Source organism: Quercus robur, chromosome 4 (assembly GCF_932294415.1).
Source record: "Quercus robur chromosome 4, dhQueRobu3.1, whole genome shotgun sequence".
NCBI lineage: Eukaryota > Viridiplantae > Streptophyta > Magnoliopsida > Fagales > Fagaceae > Quercus > Quercus robur.
Window position 1 is genome coordinate 50,413,506 of NC_065537.1, and position 18,362 is coordinate 50,431,867.

The 18,362-nt window shown below is 33.3% G+C and overlaps 1 protein-coding gene across 1 annotated transcript; it reads left to right on the forward strand.

The window, feature by feature from the left end:
• The first annotated feature begins 8,578 nt into the window (after nucleotides 1–8,578).
• On the forward strand, nucleotides 8,579–16,837 carry LOC126722856 (neutral/alkaline invertase 3, chloroplastic-like). Its single transcript, XM_050426003.1, has 7 exons — nucleotides 8,579–8,745; nucleotides 9,315–10,099; nucleotides 10,814–10,979; nucleotides 11,089–11,300; nucleotides 15,046–15,539; nucleotides 15,634–15,682; nucleotides 16,186–16,837. The coding sequence occupies exons 2-7, from the start codon at nucleotides 9,410–9,412 to the stop codon at nucleotides 16,510–16,512; spliced, it is 1,938 nt and encodes a 645-aa protein (XP_050281960.1). The 5' UTR covers nucleotides 8,579–8,745; nucleotides 9,315–9,409; the 3' UTR covers nucleotides 16,513–16,837.
• Nucleotides 16,838–18,362: the final 1,525 nt, after the last annotated feature.

The following is an 18,362-nucleotide window of genomic DNA, read 5'->3' on the forward strand; positions in this document are numbered from 1 at the left end:
TTTTTTTTTTTTTTTGCTAATCAACAACATTATCATTCAACAAGCAAAACAAAGGCTGTCAGCCTTACAAGCATCAGCAATCACTGCTGGGATACAATTCATATTGAAACAACATGCTCTACAACATCTAAATGCATACTTTGCAGCCACATGGGCAGCAGTATTGCAACATCTCCTAACCCAACTAAACTTACAATTCAAAAAGAGTTTACGAAAATCAAGTATATTACTAATAGTAGTAGCAATGGACCAATCAGGCTGCATTGCCTGTGTGGTTAGGGGATCAAAACAGGACTTAGCATCTCCTTTGATGATGATGTGCTTCCATTTTTCTAGTTGGTTCATTAACTTTCACAAGCCCCCTCTTAATTCATTACATTAATGTAGTCGAGGCCTCTTTCAAGTTGCAACCTTTTGTGTTGATAAAATAAAGTTTTGTGAATGTTTACTTTTCAATCTACTTAACAAATAGAGGAGTAAATCTTTGGCAACGTATGCTTCTTTATTTGTTCTCTTTTTCATTTTCCTATATTTCAATGTACACAGTGAAGAAGAAAAGGGTAATCTTTTTACTCTCTCTAGGAGTTCACAGAACAGGAATTGTTTGAAATTTGGCATCTTCGGCGTCTTTCTTTTCTTTTTTCTTATTATGGTTAGATGGAAAATTGGAGAGACTTGTCGAGGGAGAGGAACTTTCTGGTTCATTAAAATATCTATGAAGATTTCTACTCTCATTTTTTATTATTATGTTAATATAAACTCAGCGGCTGCTCTAGAATGACAATATTTGTGTTTCTGCTATGCACTTTGCTGTGTCAGTTCACTTTGTTGTCTGATTTGCAGAGAATTGTTTGAACTGTTCTGTTTGAATGAATTACTGATTCATCCCCCCAACCAAAAAAGGAAGGACATTCCCTTCCAATGGGTCCTCTGCAACTATAGAAGAAAACTAGCTACAAATGAAACAAAAGATCGAATGTTAAACTCACTGAGAATGACCTTGCAAGTGATCTTATATAGTCATGCCTTGCTCAACTCTTATGGTCTTTTTTGAAGTCCTTGTGTGGCATTGTTGCTTGCCTTTTGAAGTTGAAATTCATCGGTTGAAGAACGTTATAGATTAAATGCTTTAAGATGTTAACAGGACCAGCACGATGGTCTTTTGTTGAACTCAAGAACTCTGAACTGAGAAGATGAGACATATTATAGTATACCTCTTGGCTACATGCCAGCCATGCTTAATTGTTTATAGCCAGAGGAATACTTTGACGACATCCGGTTGTAATCATATGTTTGGATTTCATTGAGAAACAAATGTACAGCATCTAAAAAATTGTACGTAAATAAGGAGTAGAGTAGTCGATAGTTTTATTGGTGAACTCTCTCTAGTTACAGCTTCCATAATGGAGTTTGGTTTGGCTCCTCCTCAAGCCATACATCCAATGAACAGCATGTGCGATGCTTTGGGCTTTTGTGGCAGCAACATTTGTAACCTGTGGTAGGGAACAGCTCATGGCAGCAATGAGGTTGTCCTTGTCGTCTCCGAAAGATCGGAGCAAACATTGTGCAACCGTTATGTTTCTAGCTTCTAGGAGCAGATTACATCTAGTGCATCCAGTGCATTGGACCTGTAGATATGGTGACGTGTCCAAAAATGGACACGTCACAATCGCAGTGGGTCCAATGACACTGGACATTGGATATAGCCCGCTCCCCTAGCTTCCTATCTTGGTAACTTGATACTTGTCTGGTTGGATAATTAATATTGAAATCCACATTCATTTCAAGCATCAATCTTAAAGGAGAGTCAAGAGGTACGAAGAAAGTGCACATGATTTTTGCTTTATCTACTCCTCCATTCAAATTCCTTACTATTTAATCTCCTTTCCCTCTAGGATGGATCTTAAAACTAAAATAGATATAAAAGGATATATCAAAATATATAAAAGCAAAGACCTCATGAGGGAGAGAATGAGGTCTTGCCATATGGCGCTTTAATATTGCATTTAGCCTCTTTAACCTCTTCTCATTAACTCTTTTTACTGTTACCCAAAAGATCATGTTATTTTTATTTTATTTTATTTTTTATTTTTACTCTTATCTAATATTGCATTTAGTCTCTTTAACCTCTTCTCATTAACTCTTTTTACTATTATCCAAAAAATTATGTTAATTTTTTATTTTATTTTTTTTACCATTGTCTAAAAGATGGGGTTGTTGTTGAAAATTAGACAAAATTAGACCAAACTTTATGAAACGCCCAAGCCCACTTATTCCCTTACATATTATGACCCAAGTATGATTCTTTCCCAAGTGTAGATGAAAGCCAAGGCTCTATCCCACTTACAAACTCTCTTTCTCCTCCCCCACATGTAGATCAAACTCGAAAGCCAAGATCATAACTCACTTAGAAGTTCTCTTCCTCTGTGCAAGTTTCCCTTCAGACACACACACTCTTCAGCTTATTTAAAAACAATGGTTTGCAATCCGTATTCAGTGACCCCATCTAACAAAACCAACATTCCTACTCATTTTTGTAGTCTTAATTTAGTCTTCTTGTGTAAACTAATGGAGATATATAGTCAAGGAAAATATACAATCACTAAAAAAAAAGAAGGAAATTTATAGCCTAACCTCAATAGTCTGACCACTCTCTCTCTCTCTCTCTCTCTCTCTCTCTCTCTCTCATTTTGAGTGGTATATTAGGATTCCCTATATTGAAGATAATATTCAATATTACCAATGGGCTACACATTGTAAGGACTGTCTTCTAAAATAATGAATACTTCTCTTGTTGTGTTACAGAAAATGTTAAATGGTATGCGATATGACATAGTCATTGGTAGTCATATTGCATTCAACTATAATCATATTAAATTTTGAGTTGTCAATGATGCTATGGTACTAGGTATGAAGACCAATTAGTTGATATGACATGATATACTCCTACAGTCGATTAAGAAATTCACAACAAGTTGGATCAAATTGTTTGTGATGCCTTCGAATTGCAGATTTTTTATTTTAATGCAAATGCATGAAAGTGGTAGGTCCATCATAAGCATAAAGATGATCATAAGTTCAAATATGAAAAATAATTGAGATACTGTGGTCATAGATTCTGATAGCATTTGTCCATTCTGAAAGTGTAAACAATTTATGGGATTCTAGCAAAAAACATTTGGCATATAATCTATAGTGCAAAAATAATTTTCGTAGAAACTAGAGAGGACTTCTAAAACTTTTAGTTAGATGCATACCAATTTTTTAAAGTCTTCCTATAGTATTTACATGGTTTGGCTTAAAGCAGAATTTCATTGGCAAAATCAGTGATGTGTTCATTCAATCAAATCCATGAGCAACAAAGGTATGCCATTTGTGATCTTTTTATTGTAAATGTTACTTCATTCAATTATTTAATTATATATGCACTACTTTTTTTATTGTTAGTTCCTGATTTATATTGTTTTTAAAATTAAAAAAAAATATCGTGGCTAACAATATGTACTTATTTTACTTATTATAGCAAATCTATGTTTATTTAGATGTTCTTTTCTCTGAATCCTCTTCAAACTTTTCTTGCTTACTCAATTCTTATTGTTGTAAATAGTGAAGATCGGAATTCTATAGAAATCAAGTTTATTGTTTCAATTTGAGACCAACATAATTTAATTATAGTTTTTATGCAAAACTTGAGACCAACATACTTTTAGGCAAAATTTTTCCCGTGCATCGCACAGGTTTTCAACTAGTTAGATTAGTAGTAGGCTTATATTGGATTGGTGTTTATGGTGTGTTTTTATTTTTTATTTTTTATTTTTTTATTTTTTTATTTTTTATTTTTATAATTTGATAGCAATGCACATGTACAAAGACGCACACACAAATACTGAGTTGCAGTGACACATCATTGATACATAGCAGTTATTTGTTAATAGATATGAATTGGTAATAAGAAATAAATCAACCTCTTAACCCTAGTGGCGTAGTACAATGTAACCCAAACTGAATTTTCTATTCTGCCTATACCTAACTGAAAATTTCAAAAATTGTAGGGATACTTATACCAATTTTAACAGATAATACAGTATCCAGAGTTTGCTTGTACAATGTAAATAGAACCTTTCATACCCCTATCATTGTATTTGTAGTGTCTCTCCATGAAAAAAGGGATATAAATGTCACTTGATGTTCGGGCTGGAACTTGTCATCACAGTTGAAACAAAGACCCTTTTTCCTCCTTTCCTCCATTTGAGCAGGTGACAATCTTTGTAGTGGAAGCTTGAATCTTGAATCCAACTTAACCTCTAGTTTTGGGCCTAGAATTCAAAGGTTGGCAGATTCAAAGGAAGATTTATAATCTCTACGGCTACTAATTTGATATTCTTCTTGGATTTTGGCTAGTCCAAAAGCTTCATTGAGACTGTCGGGGCTAAATATCTTCACAACCAACCTCACATCATCCTTGAGGCCACTAAGAAGACAACTCAGCTTATAATTCTATGATAAGCATTTGATTCTATTTGACAAAGCCTCAAATTGCCCTTTTTTAATATTGGACTATTATCTAATTATCTTTTATTTACTATTTTGGATCTTGGTTTGTATTCTAAACATCATTTAATGGGTATGGATTTACTTTATTATCCATTATTACTTTAAAATTGATAAATGTTTAAGAATATATACAAAAATAAATGTTTAACAATATATAAAAAATATATATTTAATAAATAATTAATACACGTTTCCCTGTCGTATCATATCCTAAGTTTTTCAAGAAATATTGTACCTCTATACCCGTACATGTATTTGTACATGTGCATCTTAGCAACAAGCATGCTTGGGGGCTAATGTTCATGACCCATTTTTCTACGAGCTTCAAGACCCTAGTCCATAAAGGCTCAAAATCATTCTAATAAAGTTAGACTGCTAAAGCCACAAACTCCACTGTCAATAATGAGGCCTATAAGGATGATCCAATTGACAATAAAGATGACCACAGTAGAAATCTGAGCCACTCTTGAAGGGTGACTAGCTCACGAACCAAGTCTGTAATGAGTCCAACCCATTGATAATAAGCTCAGGGAGGTTCAATTTGGTTGAAAAGGGAGTGAAATCTGAGCATGTATTACGAAATTCATGCACATGCATCAAGTGGTCAAGTCCAAGTCAGCCAAGGTGTCCATGTCTTGTCCTTATTATTTTCCTCATTGGACTTCTTTGGGACTGAACTCTTTGGGCAGCTTCTTTTAGATCATAAGAATATCTGAGGATAGGGTTATAAAAAAAAAAATGAAAAAAAAAAAAGAAGAAAGAGAAAGAAACTCTGATTTTTTTTAAAGGGTAAATAGGTAAATTCTATTAATATATATGGAGGTTTGGGCTAATAACAATTAGGTCCAAGACTTTTTAAAACTAATCAATTTGGTTTTTAAAACTAATTTAGACTATAAAACTGTTGAAAAAAAAAAACTAATTGGTTACAGACTAAATTAGATAATTTTGAAAATTTTTATACTTAATTAGTATTAACCAAAAGAATGTTAGCGGATTATTGGGGCTCTTATATTTTGTCTAGCCATCCTTGTCTCCTAGTTCTGGTTAAGAACGGCAAGTAAAAGGTGAGAAAATAGGTTGCGTGCTTTTCCGGAGGTTGAACTTTTGTTGGTATCTAACTACCATTGGTATTTATTTTGCCACGTCTTTTGTGTTTGCCCACAAAACTCTTGGCTACAACAAAAAGAAAAAAGAAAAAAAAGGGTCTCGTCTACCAGTACGTTACCAATAATCCTAGCACTTAAAAATTATACTAGCAAACAAATAAATCAGTGATAGATTAGACGCCATAAATCAATTACGAGTTTTCAATAAAATAAGAGACAGGTCGTTCGTGTTTGTGTGTGTGTGTATATATATATATATATATTTTCAATCCATCAACAATGGTCATCGAGTTTTTATTATATATATATATATTTTCAATCCATCAACAATGGTCATCAAGTTTTTATTATTATTATTATTATTATATTTTCAATCCATCAACAATGGTCATCAAGTTTTTTTATTTATTATATATATATTTATATATATTTTCAATCCATCAACAATGGTCATCAAGTTTTTTTTATTATATATATATATATATATATATTTTTTCAATCCATCAACAATGGTCATCAAATTTTTTTTATTATTACTTTTAAAAATAAAATAAAATTAATGTTCCTATATTTAGGGTCCGTTTGGATAGAACTTATTTTGCTGAAACTGAAAACTGAAAACACTGTAGCAAAATAATTTTTAAACATGTGAATAGTGCTGTGGGACCCATTTTTAATAAATAAGTTGCTGAAAGTGATTTTTGTAGGTCCATGAATAGTGCACTTGTGCACTATTCACGTAGAAAGTCAACATTCACGGCTTGAAAAAAAAAACGTAAAAAACGTAAACGCAATTTCAGTCCTATCCAAACCGCATCTTAGTAAGTCATGGATTGTAATAGATTTGAAAGATATGTACCCCACAAATTTTATCCACCACGTTATCATCTATAAAAATTTTGGATGTCCTATTGTTTAGAATTGAAGTAATATGAACAAAAGATATAAAACAAGTTGAAAAGGGTGACTCGAATCAAGCTAGTTAAATTTGCTAAAAATAGAAAAGAGAAAGGAAAATATATATATATATATATATATATATTTTAAAACACTGGTATTGAATTTGCTAAAGAAATGTTATTTTAACACACCAAAAATGTATTTTATTATTTTAACATAGTATTTGACAATAATTAAATACATTTCTCATTAAAATAACCTAAAATAAGATCAACCTTTTATTAAAAAGAAAAAAGAAAAAAACTCAACCACAAAAGTAGAGAGACTTGGCATCAGTGACATGTGAGAGAGGAGAGAGAAGAGGAAAATAAAGAATAAAAAAAGTAATGGAAAATGTTTATTTTAAAATTCAAACGTCGTATCTTTTTATTAGATGTAAATTTTGAAAATCTAACTATTGGATTTAATGTTTTTATTATATCCTCTATGCTTGAAAATTTTTAAGAAAGTAAAAAAATCAATAATTGCATATTCAAATGTTTAAATTTCAAGTTTTTGTAGAAAAAATTATTGATAAAATGGTAAATAACATTCAATTTGAATGAAATTTGACATACATATTAAGAACATAAATATAAAGAACATACAATTCAATGGTTAGATTTTCAAAATTTTTATTTAATAAAAATATATAGAAGGAATTTGAAATGTTTCTTTCCAAACTAATTATAATAGCATTTGATATTGTACACTGATAAAACACATTTAATGAAACTCACTTTTTATCCTTTGCCTTTTTAATATGCTAAATGCTAAAAATTTAATATTTAGCACATCCAATTTTAGTGCTCTTATATATTGAAATTGAAACAATTTGACAAAATATATATATATATATATATATATATATAAACATGTTGAAAAAGGCCATTTAAATCAAGTATAGTTGAAAATTTGCTAAAAGAGAAAAAGATTAAAAAAAAAAGGGATATATATATATATATATATTATAGGGGTAAAGTCCCCAAATCATACAATGGGCCTTGGGTCCCATATAGAATTTGATCACATCTGAGGAGAAGGTGTGGGCACCAAAAAGGTTCCCGGCCCAATTCTTATGGGCCCAAAAATTGTTGAAAGGGCTGTCCGAGGAGGAACGTCTCCTTGGACGTACTAAATATGGCTCAAATATGCACTCTGTCAGCACCAAAGATTCGCTCCAACGAGTATTAGTAGCGGGGATGAGTCCCACGAGCCCAGAGGAGGGAAGAAAGGGTAGGATATCAGTGGAGAGACTACAGTTACCACATTAAATGCGTGGCAGCTACTTTTTTGGCCGCATGAATGTGGAGAGGACTTGCGAATAGTGTTACCTTGGTTACTACAACTCACAGAAAGATGGGGGAGATGTCTGATGGGACGGGCACTCAAGTGAAGGTCCAGATGATCAACAAGTGTAAGTTTCTGATGACTTCCAGGGGGCTATATAAGAGAGGGGAGTCCCCATGAAAAGGAGACCGGAAAGAGGAAGAACTTGGAACAGTGGAAGGAGAGAAGAACCAGAGTCTTTGATTAGAAACAGAGATACACCCCATACGTCTCCTCAGATAGTATATCTGATGGACATGAAGGAGTCTTTCTTATTTTCGATTGTTGTATGGCCCAAAGTTAACTAGCACGCACTTCGTTAGGGTCTAATTCTGTAACCCACTCTCTACAAATTCATTGTCTAGGACTTCTTGGGTCAGAACCCCATAACTGTTGGGCCTGGGCCTCGAACTGTGACCCTACATATATATAAAAGGTGAACGCTTAAATCTAGCATAGCTGAAAATTTGCTAAAAAAAGAAAAAAGAAAAAAGAAAATTCGGCTTCCTAAAAATAAAAAAGAAGAAAAGAGGAGGGAAATAAATCAATAATTAAAAATATTAGCAAAAATGTGGACCAGACAGAAAAAGTGTAGTAGAATATTCATTGTTCACGTGTTTTTTTAAATAATCACACGTCTGCTTTTACAAACACAACAATTTTAGTATTTTTCAGAGATTAATATGAGTCTCTGATTCTTTTACATAGTTTCGTTTGGAACGCAAGAAAAACAGCGCCTATTTTCTTGCACCATCTTCATTCTCAGACTTATTTGCTTGCCACCCATCAAAGATTTTCTTGTTTCTTCAATTGGGTATTCTCTGTTTGTTCATTACCTTATTCTTTTGCTATTTTGCGATTTTAATTCATCTGGGTTTTCATTTTCACCTGCCATTCTTTCTTCTTTGCTGTTATATACCGAACATTCTGATTACTATTTGACTTTTTTTGTTTTTGTTTGTTGGAATATTTCACTATGTAGTATATGTTGGTTTCATTTGAATTTCACTTTGAAATGATTGTTCATGGATTGAAATTCTGATTATATATTACAATTTGCTACCTCTTTTTTTTTTGGTTTGTTTGGTAATATGAATTGGGTTCTTTACCAATCTGAATGTTGATTTAGTATTTTTGTTTCTATGCTTGTCTAGATTTTCTGTTTCTCAGCTACCAAACAGAGGGTAATACATATTATTATTATTTAGTTCTTTTACACTTTTAAGGTTCAATAATAATCTGATGTTTCAGCTGTCATTTCTCAATTGATTTAGTTCTTTTTTTTTTTTTTTTTCCAGGATTTCAAACATTACAGATTCACTTCTGAAAAAACTTTATATGTTGATGATTTATATGTTTCTGATTTTAGTTTGTACCATGCAGGTGTCTTGAATTAAATAGGAGATTTTGGATTCTTTTTGACCAAAAGGATTTCGAGTATAATACACTTTGTTTAATTTGATAGAAGAATTGTATTAATGGGAACTTCTGAAGCAGTTCTGCAAGTTTTGTCTGGGGCTGTACCTCGTCTATTTCATAGTGACTCATGTTTTAGCACGTTGGATTCAATATATGCTTCTAAATTCCGTTTAAAATGTTCGAGGAGAAGGGCCTCAAGGTATCTGCAGTTTCTCAAGTGTTCAAGTGTGCTGCAGTATGGAGTTGGAGGGATAGGAAGTGGTCTTCCCAATAAAAAAGCTGATCCTTCTTCGCTTCAAATTTGCAAATGCCAGAAATCCGAGAGTGTAAGTGGGGTAACTAAGGAAGATGGAAATGGGGCATGGTTTGTTGACAATGCAAAGAACTTAAATCCCATTAATGGTATGGTGAATGCGCCAAATGTTCTGGAGTTTCAGGATCTTCAACATTTGAAAGAAGAAAATGAGGGTTTGAAATCTAACAGTGCAAATGGTACACTAAGAGATACCTTTCACAAGATTAGTGTTGATTCCATTGAGGATGAAGCATGGGACCTACTCCGGGAATCTGTGGTGTATTATTGTGGTAGTCCTATTGGAACAATAGCTGCAAAGGACCCGACAAGTTCCAACACGTTGAATTATGATCAAGTTTTCATACGAGATTTCATACCTTCTGGTATAGCTTTCTTATTGAAGGGGGAGTATGATATTGTTCGGAACTTCATCCTTCATACACTTCAGTTGCAGGTAATGCAAAGGACTATATAATACCAAACACTTTCTGGAGAGAAATCAACCTATGAAGTTGTTCCATAATACTCACTGCTTAACAACGGAAACAATTCATTTACCTAGCTTGTTTTGTCAAGTTACATTATGTTCACCATTGTTTGATTCACATATTAATTCAATTCTGTGTTATTTGTTTTCCTCTCATATTTCTTGATGTCTTTTTTGCTTGTGTATGAGGGTGTCTGGAGCTTTTCAAGCACCTGACTATTTCCTTGGGTGTGTGAGAGATGCGTTTATTCAATTAGTAGTTGTTATAGTAGATTGTAATTTATTTTTTTGGAACCATCTACTTGAAACTTTCTTTGCACGCAATTGTCGAAATGAACTTGCTGGCATGATTCTGTAATGAAACTTTCCTTATGTACAACTGTAGATATGATAAATATAAGACAATTGCTTATTTATATGTAAATGTGTTAATGTCTGTGGCTTTGCAATACAAAACTCTGTCAGATTTTTATTTATTTTGAAACATAATATCAAATAGATAGCTTATACATGTACATCCTGCTTATATGCAAATCTTGGTTGCAAATTCAAAATTGATGCCCATTTGAGAACATTACTTGTAAGAGGTTGGTATCTTACTAACTATCCTTATAAGATGATTAAATACTTGTTTTTTTATGTATTCATCCTATTAATTACCCATGGCGCCATGAACTGCAGAGCTGGGAGAAAACAATGGATTGTCACAGTCCTGGTCAAGGGTTGATGCCAGCTAGTTTCAAGGTGCGTACAGTTCCCTTGGATGGTGATGATTCTGCAACAGAAGAGGTATTGGATCCTGACTTTGGAGAGGCAGCAATTGGCCGTGTCGCACCAGTTGATTCTGGTAAATATTTTTATCTTCAGCTCAACTGGATTTCTTTAAAAGAAAATATTTTCATTCATTAGTTCCTTCTGGTGCTGAATCTGTATTTGTAATATTATGTCAATTTCAGGATTATGGTGGATTATTTTATTACGTGCCTATGGAAAATGCTCTGGGGACCTGTCTGTTCAGGAGAGAGTTGATGTGCAAACAGGAATTAAAATGATTTTAAGGCTATGTATTGCTGATGGTTTTGATATGTTCCCTACGTTATTAGTGACAGATGGTTCCTGCATGATAGATCGGCGAATGGGAATTCATGGTCACCCTCTGGAAATACAGGTATATCAGATGTCATATCATTCTTCCATGGTCACTTGGATATAATTTACAGAAGACACCATGATTTTGGATCATGAAGCAATTGCTTGTGGCTGGAAAACTTGGAGGAAGAGAGGACAAAAATCATTGAATGATTTCTATTAATTACTTTTTAGGAATATCTGGATTTTTTTGGTGTCACTGGGGTATGAAAATTGATGTTTTGTTATCGTAATTAATGATTAGTAATAAAGAAAAAGCATAGCTCGGTTATTGGAAAGATGTTGATGAACTTTTAAATAATTCTAATGGAATAAAGATTATAAAACTTGACATGGATATAGGAGTTGGGAAGGGTAATTGAGGTTGAAAGATTAGATTTTAAGCTTGTTGAGGCTTGTCATTCCACAAAGGAATTCAAAAGCGTTACCTAGTGCGAATAATTTTGTATTATCAACAAACTAACAAAAATACAGTGTACTGACGAGGTTAAAAAGGTTCTGTTGATCCTTAAAGGAGAAACACTGGTTTCTTGAGAATAATTTTGGAGTGTTAGGGGTTTGGTTGATGGTTACTTGTTTTGTAACACTGGAAAGGAGGTTCAAGAAGATCATCTCTTACATAAAATGAAATTATTGGTGATCAGGTTATGAGGTTCAGACAGGCGTTAAGTTATGTTATCTTAGAAGGACAATGATGTAAGATCATAATACACAAATGACAAAAATGTTGTTAGGGATGAGTGGGATGAAACTTGAGCATCAAGATACCAAACTGAATGAAGGAGATACTGACCTAGGGCATCATGGATTGCCAAATAAAAATAAGTAAAAAATAATTTTGTTGTGTTTAATGCAATACAAAGATGATTGCTTTGTCTTGGTAATGGATCTGTAATTAAGGCAGGGACGCTTATCCAAGAAGTTAGGAGATGTGTTTGCATTAAAGGAGCCTAGATGTTGAAGATGATCTTAGCCATGATAAATACCGTTTTTGTTATTGGCATTAAACTCCATTTTTATCAGTGCTTAAGTGTCAAAAAATTATCTCATGGCCTATCTCAAGCCTAGAAGGAGGAGGGTTGTAGTAGGTTGATGGCTTAGTGTAAAATTTAGTCACTCTATTATGAATTTTAACAATATATGTGGCTAAGCTCGGTTAGTTTGTTGAGGATTTATAGCCCCAGTTTTGGAACTAAAGCTTTGTTGTTGAAGTGTTTTTTAGGAGTCTTTTCAAAATTTCCAACTCTAATAATTGGTTTTGCTGGCTTATTTCAACAATTTCATCAGTCATCCTTTTGCCTTTGCCTCCCCTTTTGTTTTTGCTTTGTATTTTTTGGTGTGTTTGTGTGTTTTTTAGAGGGGAGGGGAAGGGGTAATGGCTTTTGACTAGTTAGCGGCTCTATTGCAGCATGTAGAGATGTGAACTTATCTTGCTTCCATCCATGCATAAGGTAATAGTATATTTTGGACTTAATATGATCCGATACATAATCTAAAGTTCTTTGGAGATCATTGTGGGCATTGAGTTGAACTTGAGAGATGATTTCTTGTCTGGTATTGTTGTAAATAGGATAAGTCTGAATATGCTGGTTATGTTTTGGGCTATAAATGATAGGATAGTGAAATATATTTGCTTTTCATGGAATTATTAAATCTGATAGATTACTTATAGGCTTTGATTGTGGAGAGATTTATGCATGCACAGAAAAGTAAGTTATATATGCTGTATGATGTCTAGGTAATTCTCTCTCTCTCTCTCTCTCTCTCTATATATATATATATATATATATATATTTATTTATGTATTTATTATTTAAATAATAAAGATTTATTAATATTGAAGAAAGAGACACCGAAGTATTGGGGAATACAATCAAATACTTAAATTACATAAATCAAGTAAACCAAGAATAGAAAACAAAGAATGGTTTCTCAATGCTGGCAACTAGTCCATTAAGGTTCTAAAAAAGAATAACTTGAGATCTGGCTTAGATCTCTCATTATCTTCAAAACACCTGCTATTTCTTTCCTTCCAAAGACACCACATCAAATAATGGGGAACAACCATCCATATATGACCATTTCGATGACGACAAATTTGTGTTTCTTTTTAAAATTCCTAACAATCTAGAGGCCACTTGAGCAAAAAAAACAGATTAGAGACAATGTCAGAGGGTTGGCTACTATTGATTTGATTATTTGCTTAAATCAGATGCTTAGAGACTAGAGAAATTGTTGCAGTTCAATCTGTTCATGTGCTAGTAGCATTGGAATGATTTCAGGGATAAAATCTTAAATCTTATGGATTTGAAAAAAGAGAAAAGTGGAAAAGAAAAATAATCGGATTTCCCTAGAAAGGGCTTTGGACTTCAACTTTTATTGTTGGTGTAAAGATTTGGTTTGGTTTGTTTCTAATAAAAAAAAAGAAGAAAAAAGAAGAAGAAAGATTTGGATTAGATTCTTGGAGCCAAAATTTGGTTTGCAGAGGGAATAACTAATCCATGGACGTTGCAGTTGTTAATGAGGTCTTCATTGGTGGGGCTTTTTCGTAGCTGCTTCAGCGTTTAAAAGCTCAATCTCTCTTTATCTCATCTAGTAAGCTAAAAGCGTTTGAGATTTTTGTCAATTTTGTGAAGTGGCTTGTCCTTTTTAAGAGACTTTTCAGTTCAGTGCAACGTTACTGACACAAGACAATCAGAACAATTGAACAGTAAAATTGAAAGACAAGAAAATAAAGGGATAAAACCTAGGAGTCAGAGTCTTGTTTGCTGTCAGCACCAAGCGAGAAAAACCACTAGAAGTTAGTACCAAGGGTTGGCTGGAGTCGACACTAGACCAAAGAAATCAAAAGGCTGTTTTTCTCATTCATAAAAAATCTTCTCCAAAAGGAGTACAATAGTTTGCTTATAGAGGAAAACTAAACCATAGTTCTAATTGGTGTAGGAAACTCTAATTGCCTTATTACAAGAATAACTTTACTACCATATATTAAAATACTAATAGCCTAATAAACTACTAGGACCTAAAACATGAAAATACAATGGACTTGCAAAAATAAATAATACTAAATTAAATAAAAATCTCCTTGTGTCTCCCTCATCATTTACTTTTGAAAGAGACTGAGCTTCTCATATTTTAAAAAGTTTCAGACCTCCTAAACTGGTCCCAAGTCTGGTACAATGTCTTACAGGCTTTGAGCCTGCTTGAGGCTGTCGGTTAAGTTGATGTAGATAATATCCTTTGCTCTCACTTTTAAATCTCTTGCTCTCCGGAATTTCAAATTGAGCTGCTTCACATTAAGAAAGAGTGGAGTTTATTAAACTAATGATCATAATGAGTTTTTGGGGGAGCTTCTTCTGTGCTCCAATGGGGTCTACCCAAGGTCCAAAGAAAAAGGTTTATGAAGGTATACTGTATATATGATGGCCAAGCCATTAGCTAGATATAAGGAACCTTAGGTGAACAAACACTATGTTTGATGCACAATTGATATGCTACATTGGGATAATTTCTTTCAGAATTGTTAGAGCTGCTACTTAGAAATTGTTCTCTGGGAAAGAGTGAAATGTTGTAGTCAAGGACGATAGGAGTGCCCAAATGGTTAATGACATTTGCTTGTGCTGCAGTTTGGTAAAGGTTATAATATACCAAATCTTGCAATTTTACCTGTCTTTTTACCTTTCCCCTGGTGCTAAAGTCAGTATCACCTGAGCATGCAAGAAAAAGAGTTTAGTAGTCTGATGATGATCTTTTTGTTCTTGTAGGCACTTTTTTATTCAGCGTTACTTTGTGCTCGTGAAATGCTTGCTCCTGAGGATGGATCAGCTGATCTTTTGCGGGCACTGAACAATCGTCTAGTAGCTCTGTCATTCCATATTAGAGAGTATTATTGGGTTGATATGAAAAAACTAAATGAGATTTATCGTTATAAGACTGAGGAGTACTCATATGATGCAGTTAATAAGTTCAATATATACCCAGATCAGATTTCTCCTTGGTTGGTGGAATGGATGCCCAATAAAGGTGGCTATCTAATTGGAAACTTGCAACCAGCTCACATGGATTTTCGATTTTTTTCTCTAGGAAACTTGTGGTCTGTTGCGAGTGGTCTGGCAACAATGGATCAATCACATGCCATATTGGATCTCATTGAAGCCAAATGGGCAGATTTGGTAGCTGGTATGCCGCTTAAGATTTGTTATCCTGCTCTTGAAGGTCAGGAGTGGCAGATTATCACAGGCAGTGATCCTAAGAACACGTAATGTATCATGTATCTTGCTTCTAAATGATGATATACTTTTTCTTTGACTTTGTTGTTTCCTTCATGCCACAGTTTCTCTTTTTTGATACAGGCCTTGGTCCTACCATAATGCAGGTGCTTGGCCAACTTTGCTCTGGCAGGTTAGTTCTTGTGGTCCAGTTAGGAACACTCTTAAATATGTTGTTTGTTTCATTTTCTTCCTGAAGAGAGAAATTAGTTTTATTAATATAGTCAGTCCAAAAAAAGAACAGGGGGTGGGGGGGGGGGGGGGGGGGGGGAATGCACATAAAGTGTTATAATTAGTTACAGTTTTGAGGAGTACTCATGTCTCTTTCTGGAATTCAAGGTTGTCTGGTCTTTCTTGATGAAATGCAATTGGTTGGAGGACCTATTATCTGTTATGTATCAGTATGGTCACTTTTTTTCATAATATCTGACCCTATTTAGGAGCATCCAACTAACAATCACTGGTCTAATCAGATGACAATAACCACCTGTACTGTTCAGAATGTCTTGTGTATCTTTTTAACTTTCTGCAGATTGTATACACATCAGGATGGATATGCATAATCAATCGGGAAAGTTTTAACAAATTATTGATAAATAGAAATAAAGTTTTAACGCATTCAAGATGTCTTTGCAGCTCACAGTTGCATGCATAAAGATGGATAGGCCAGAAATTGCTGCTAAAGCTATTGAGGTTGCTGAGAAACGCATATCACAAGACAAGTGGCCTGAATATTATGACACTAAAAGAGGAAGGTTCATCGGAAAACAATCACGCCTGTTTCAGACCTGGTCAATTGCAGGATACCTTGTGGCAAAGCTCCTGCTTGCTGATCCAAGTAAAGCCAAGATTCTTATAACTGAAGAGGATTCTGAACTTGTCAATGCCTTCTCTTGCATGATTAGTGCAAACCCAAGAAGAAAGCGTGGTCGGAAGAATTTGAAACAGACATATATAGTATGAGTATTCTATAGTCATATTGACTAGGTGCCAGACAGTTTACCTGCGTGCATATAAATCTGGGTTTAAGTATTTGCCAATTAACATTTTAATCTATCAAAGTTCTATGATTCTTTGATAATTGGCCAACAGTATGATAATTCTTTATTAAATGGGGTGGGAAAGCTGAACTTGTTGCAAAGGCCTTTCATGTGATATTTAATTGTAAAGATTATGTAGCCTAATTTAGGAAATTAGGTGGTACTTAATTACTCTATTGAACACACAGACTGTAATTTTAAACTTCTATGTATCATAAATAAAATTAATTATATTGTCTTTGGGATTCCACTTTGAGTCAAGAAAGTCATATAATTTATTGATTGTCATACTGTTTTGGATTTGTTAATCGTTTTTCATAAGATTGTGATAAAGGGCAAGTTGAGTCATCCTTTCCTTTGTATGCTCATCTATTTTACTTCTCCAATTATGCAGGGACCCATATTCATGGTCTTCTATATTGCAGGCTTAAGCAGTTTTGACTCATTGTTATAAAAAAGAAAAAAAGAAAAAAAAGAAGAAGCAGTTTTGACACATAAAATGATGTTACACAATTTTTTTCAAAACTATTAAGTTGGCAAGTTATTGATTCTCATATTGGACTATCATTGACACCACTTTGATATCTACATTAATAACTTGTCACCTTAACATTTTTCAATTGTGAAATATGTTGTGAAAAATATTTTGACTCTACATTTATTGTTAACAAATTCTCTATATAGTACGTTCATTGTAGAATGCAAATTTGATTGTATTACTTTATTCGATGATTTCATCTATTCAATTTATCAATTAAGCTAATCAGATTTCTGAGATCTCGTACCATAATCATTTAATTAAATTTCTGAGCAACTTGGTAATGCAAAAATATGGTTAACATATATTTCATTGAATATTTTAAACAACAATTAATTTTGATACGGTTATTTTAAAATGCAGCATATAGAACAGGAAGGCAAGAATAAAATGCCACAAAATTAACAATATGCTCAGTAAGGAAGCCTGGTTGAATCATGTGAATAGGAAACTAAATTTAAATAAAAATTCGTTATTCCACATTAAAAAATGGTATAATCCAATTAAATAAATTTTTTTTTGAAGATGTTTTCCTTAATTATTAGTTTAATTTTTTATCATAGTTTCTTTCTTTACTGACATTTTATGTTTACTCATATACCTATCTTTGGGTATGAATATGATTGCCACATTTGGTCTGCCATATATCATTAAATTCTCACATTGTAGCTCCCATATATTACTGACATTGTTACAGTCTTACAGACACTATCAATTACTCGTGCTATGCATGGTCGACTCACATTCTTTAGTAAATATTATAGGGTCATGCTAACGAGTGCTCTTAAGGCACTGGTTAAGAATCCAGTTAAAGAAAATTTTGACATCACTTTTATAGGAAATGAAAAAAACTGGCAAAATATTAATTGTTTTTTTTTTCCCCTTTTCCCATAAAAACTTTCTTTAATTGGATTCTTAACCAGTGCCCTAAGGGCACTTGTTAGCATTTCCCAATATATTGTCATTTAAAATTCATTACTATTGTGGTTGACCATTTGTAAAAATTTTCTTTAATTGGATTCTTAACCAGTGCCTTAAGGGCACTTGTTAGCATTTCCCAATATATTGTCCTTTAAAATTCATTACTATTGTGGTTGACCATTTGTCTTGTTAAAGTTAAATAACTCATTTTGATTACTCTCTTGCTCCATTAATATGAAGAGAAATAGGATTCGAGATTGACCCTTTGTTTGAATAGTTGGGTTCTGAGCCAACTACAAGTGTAATTCAAGGAG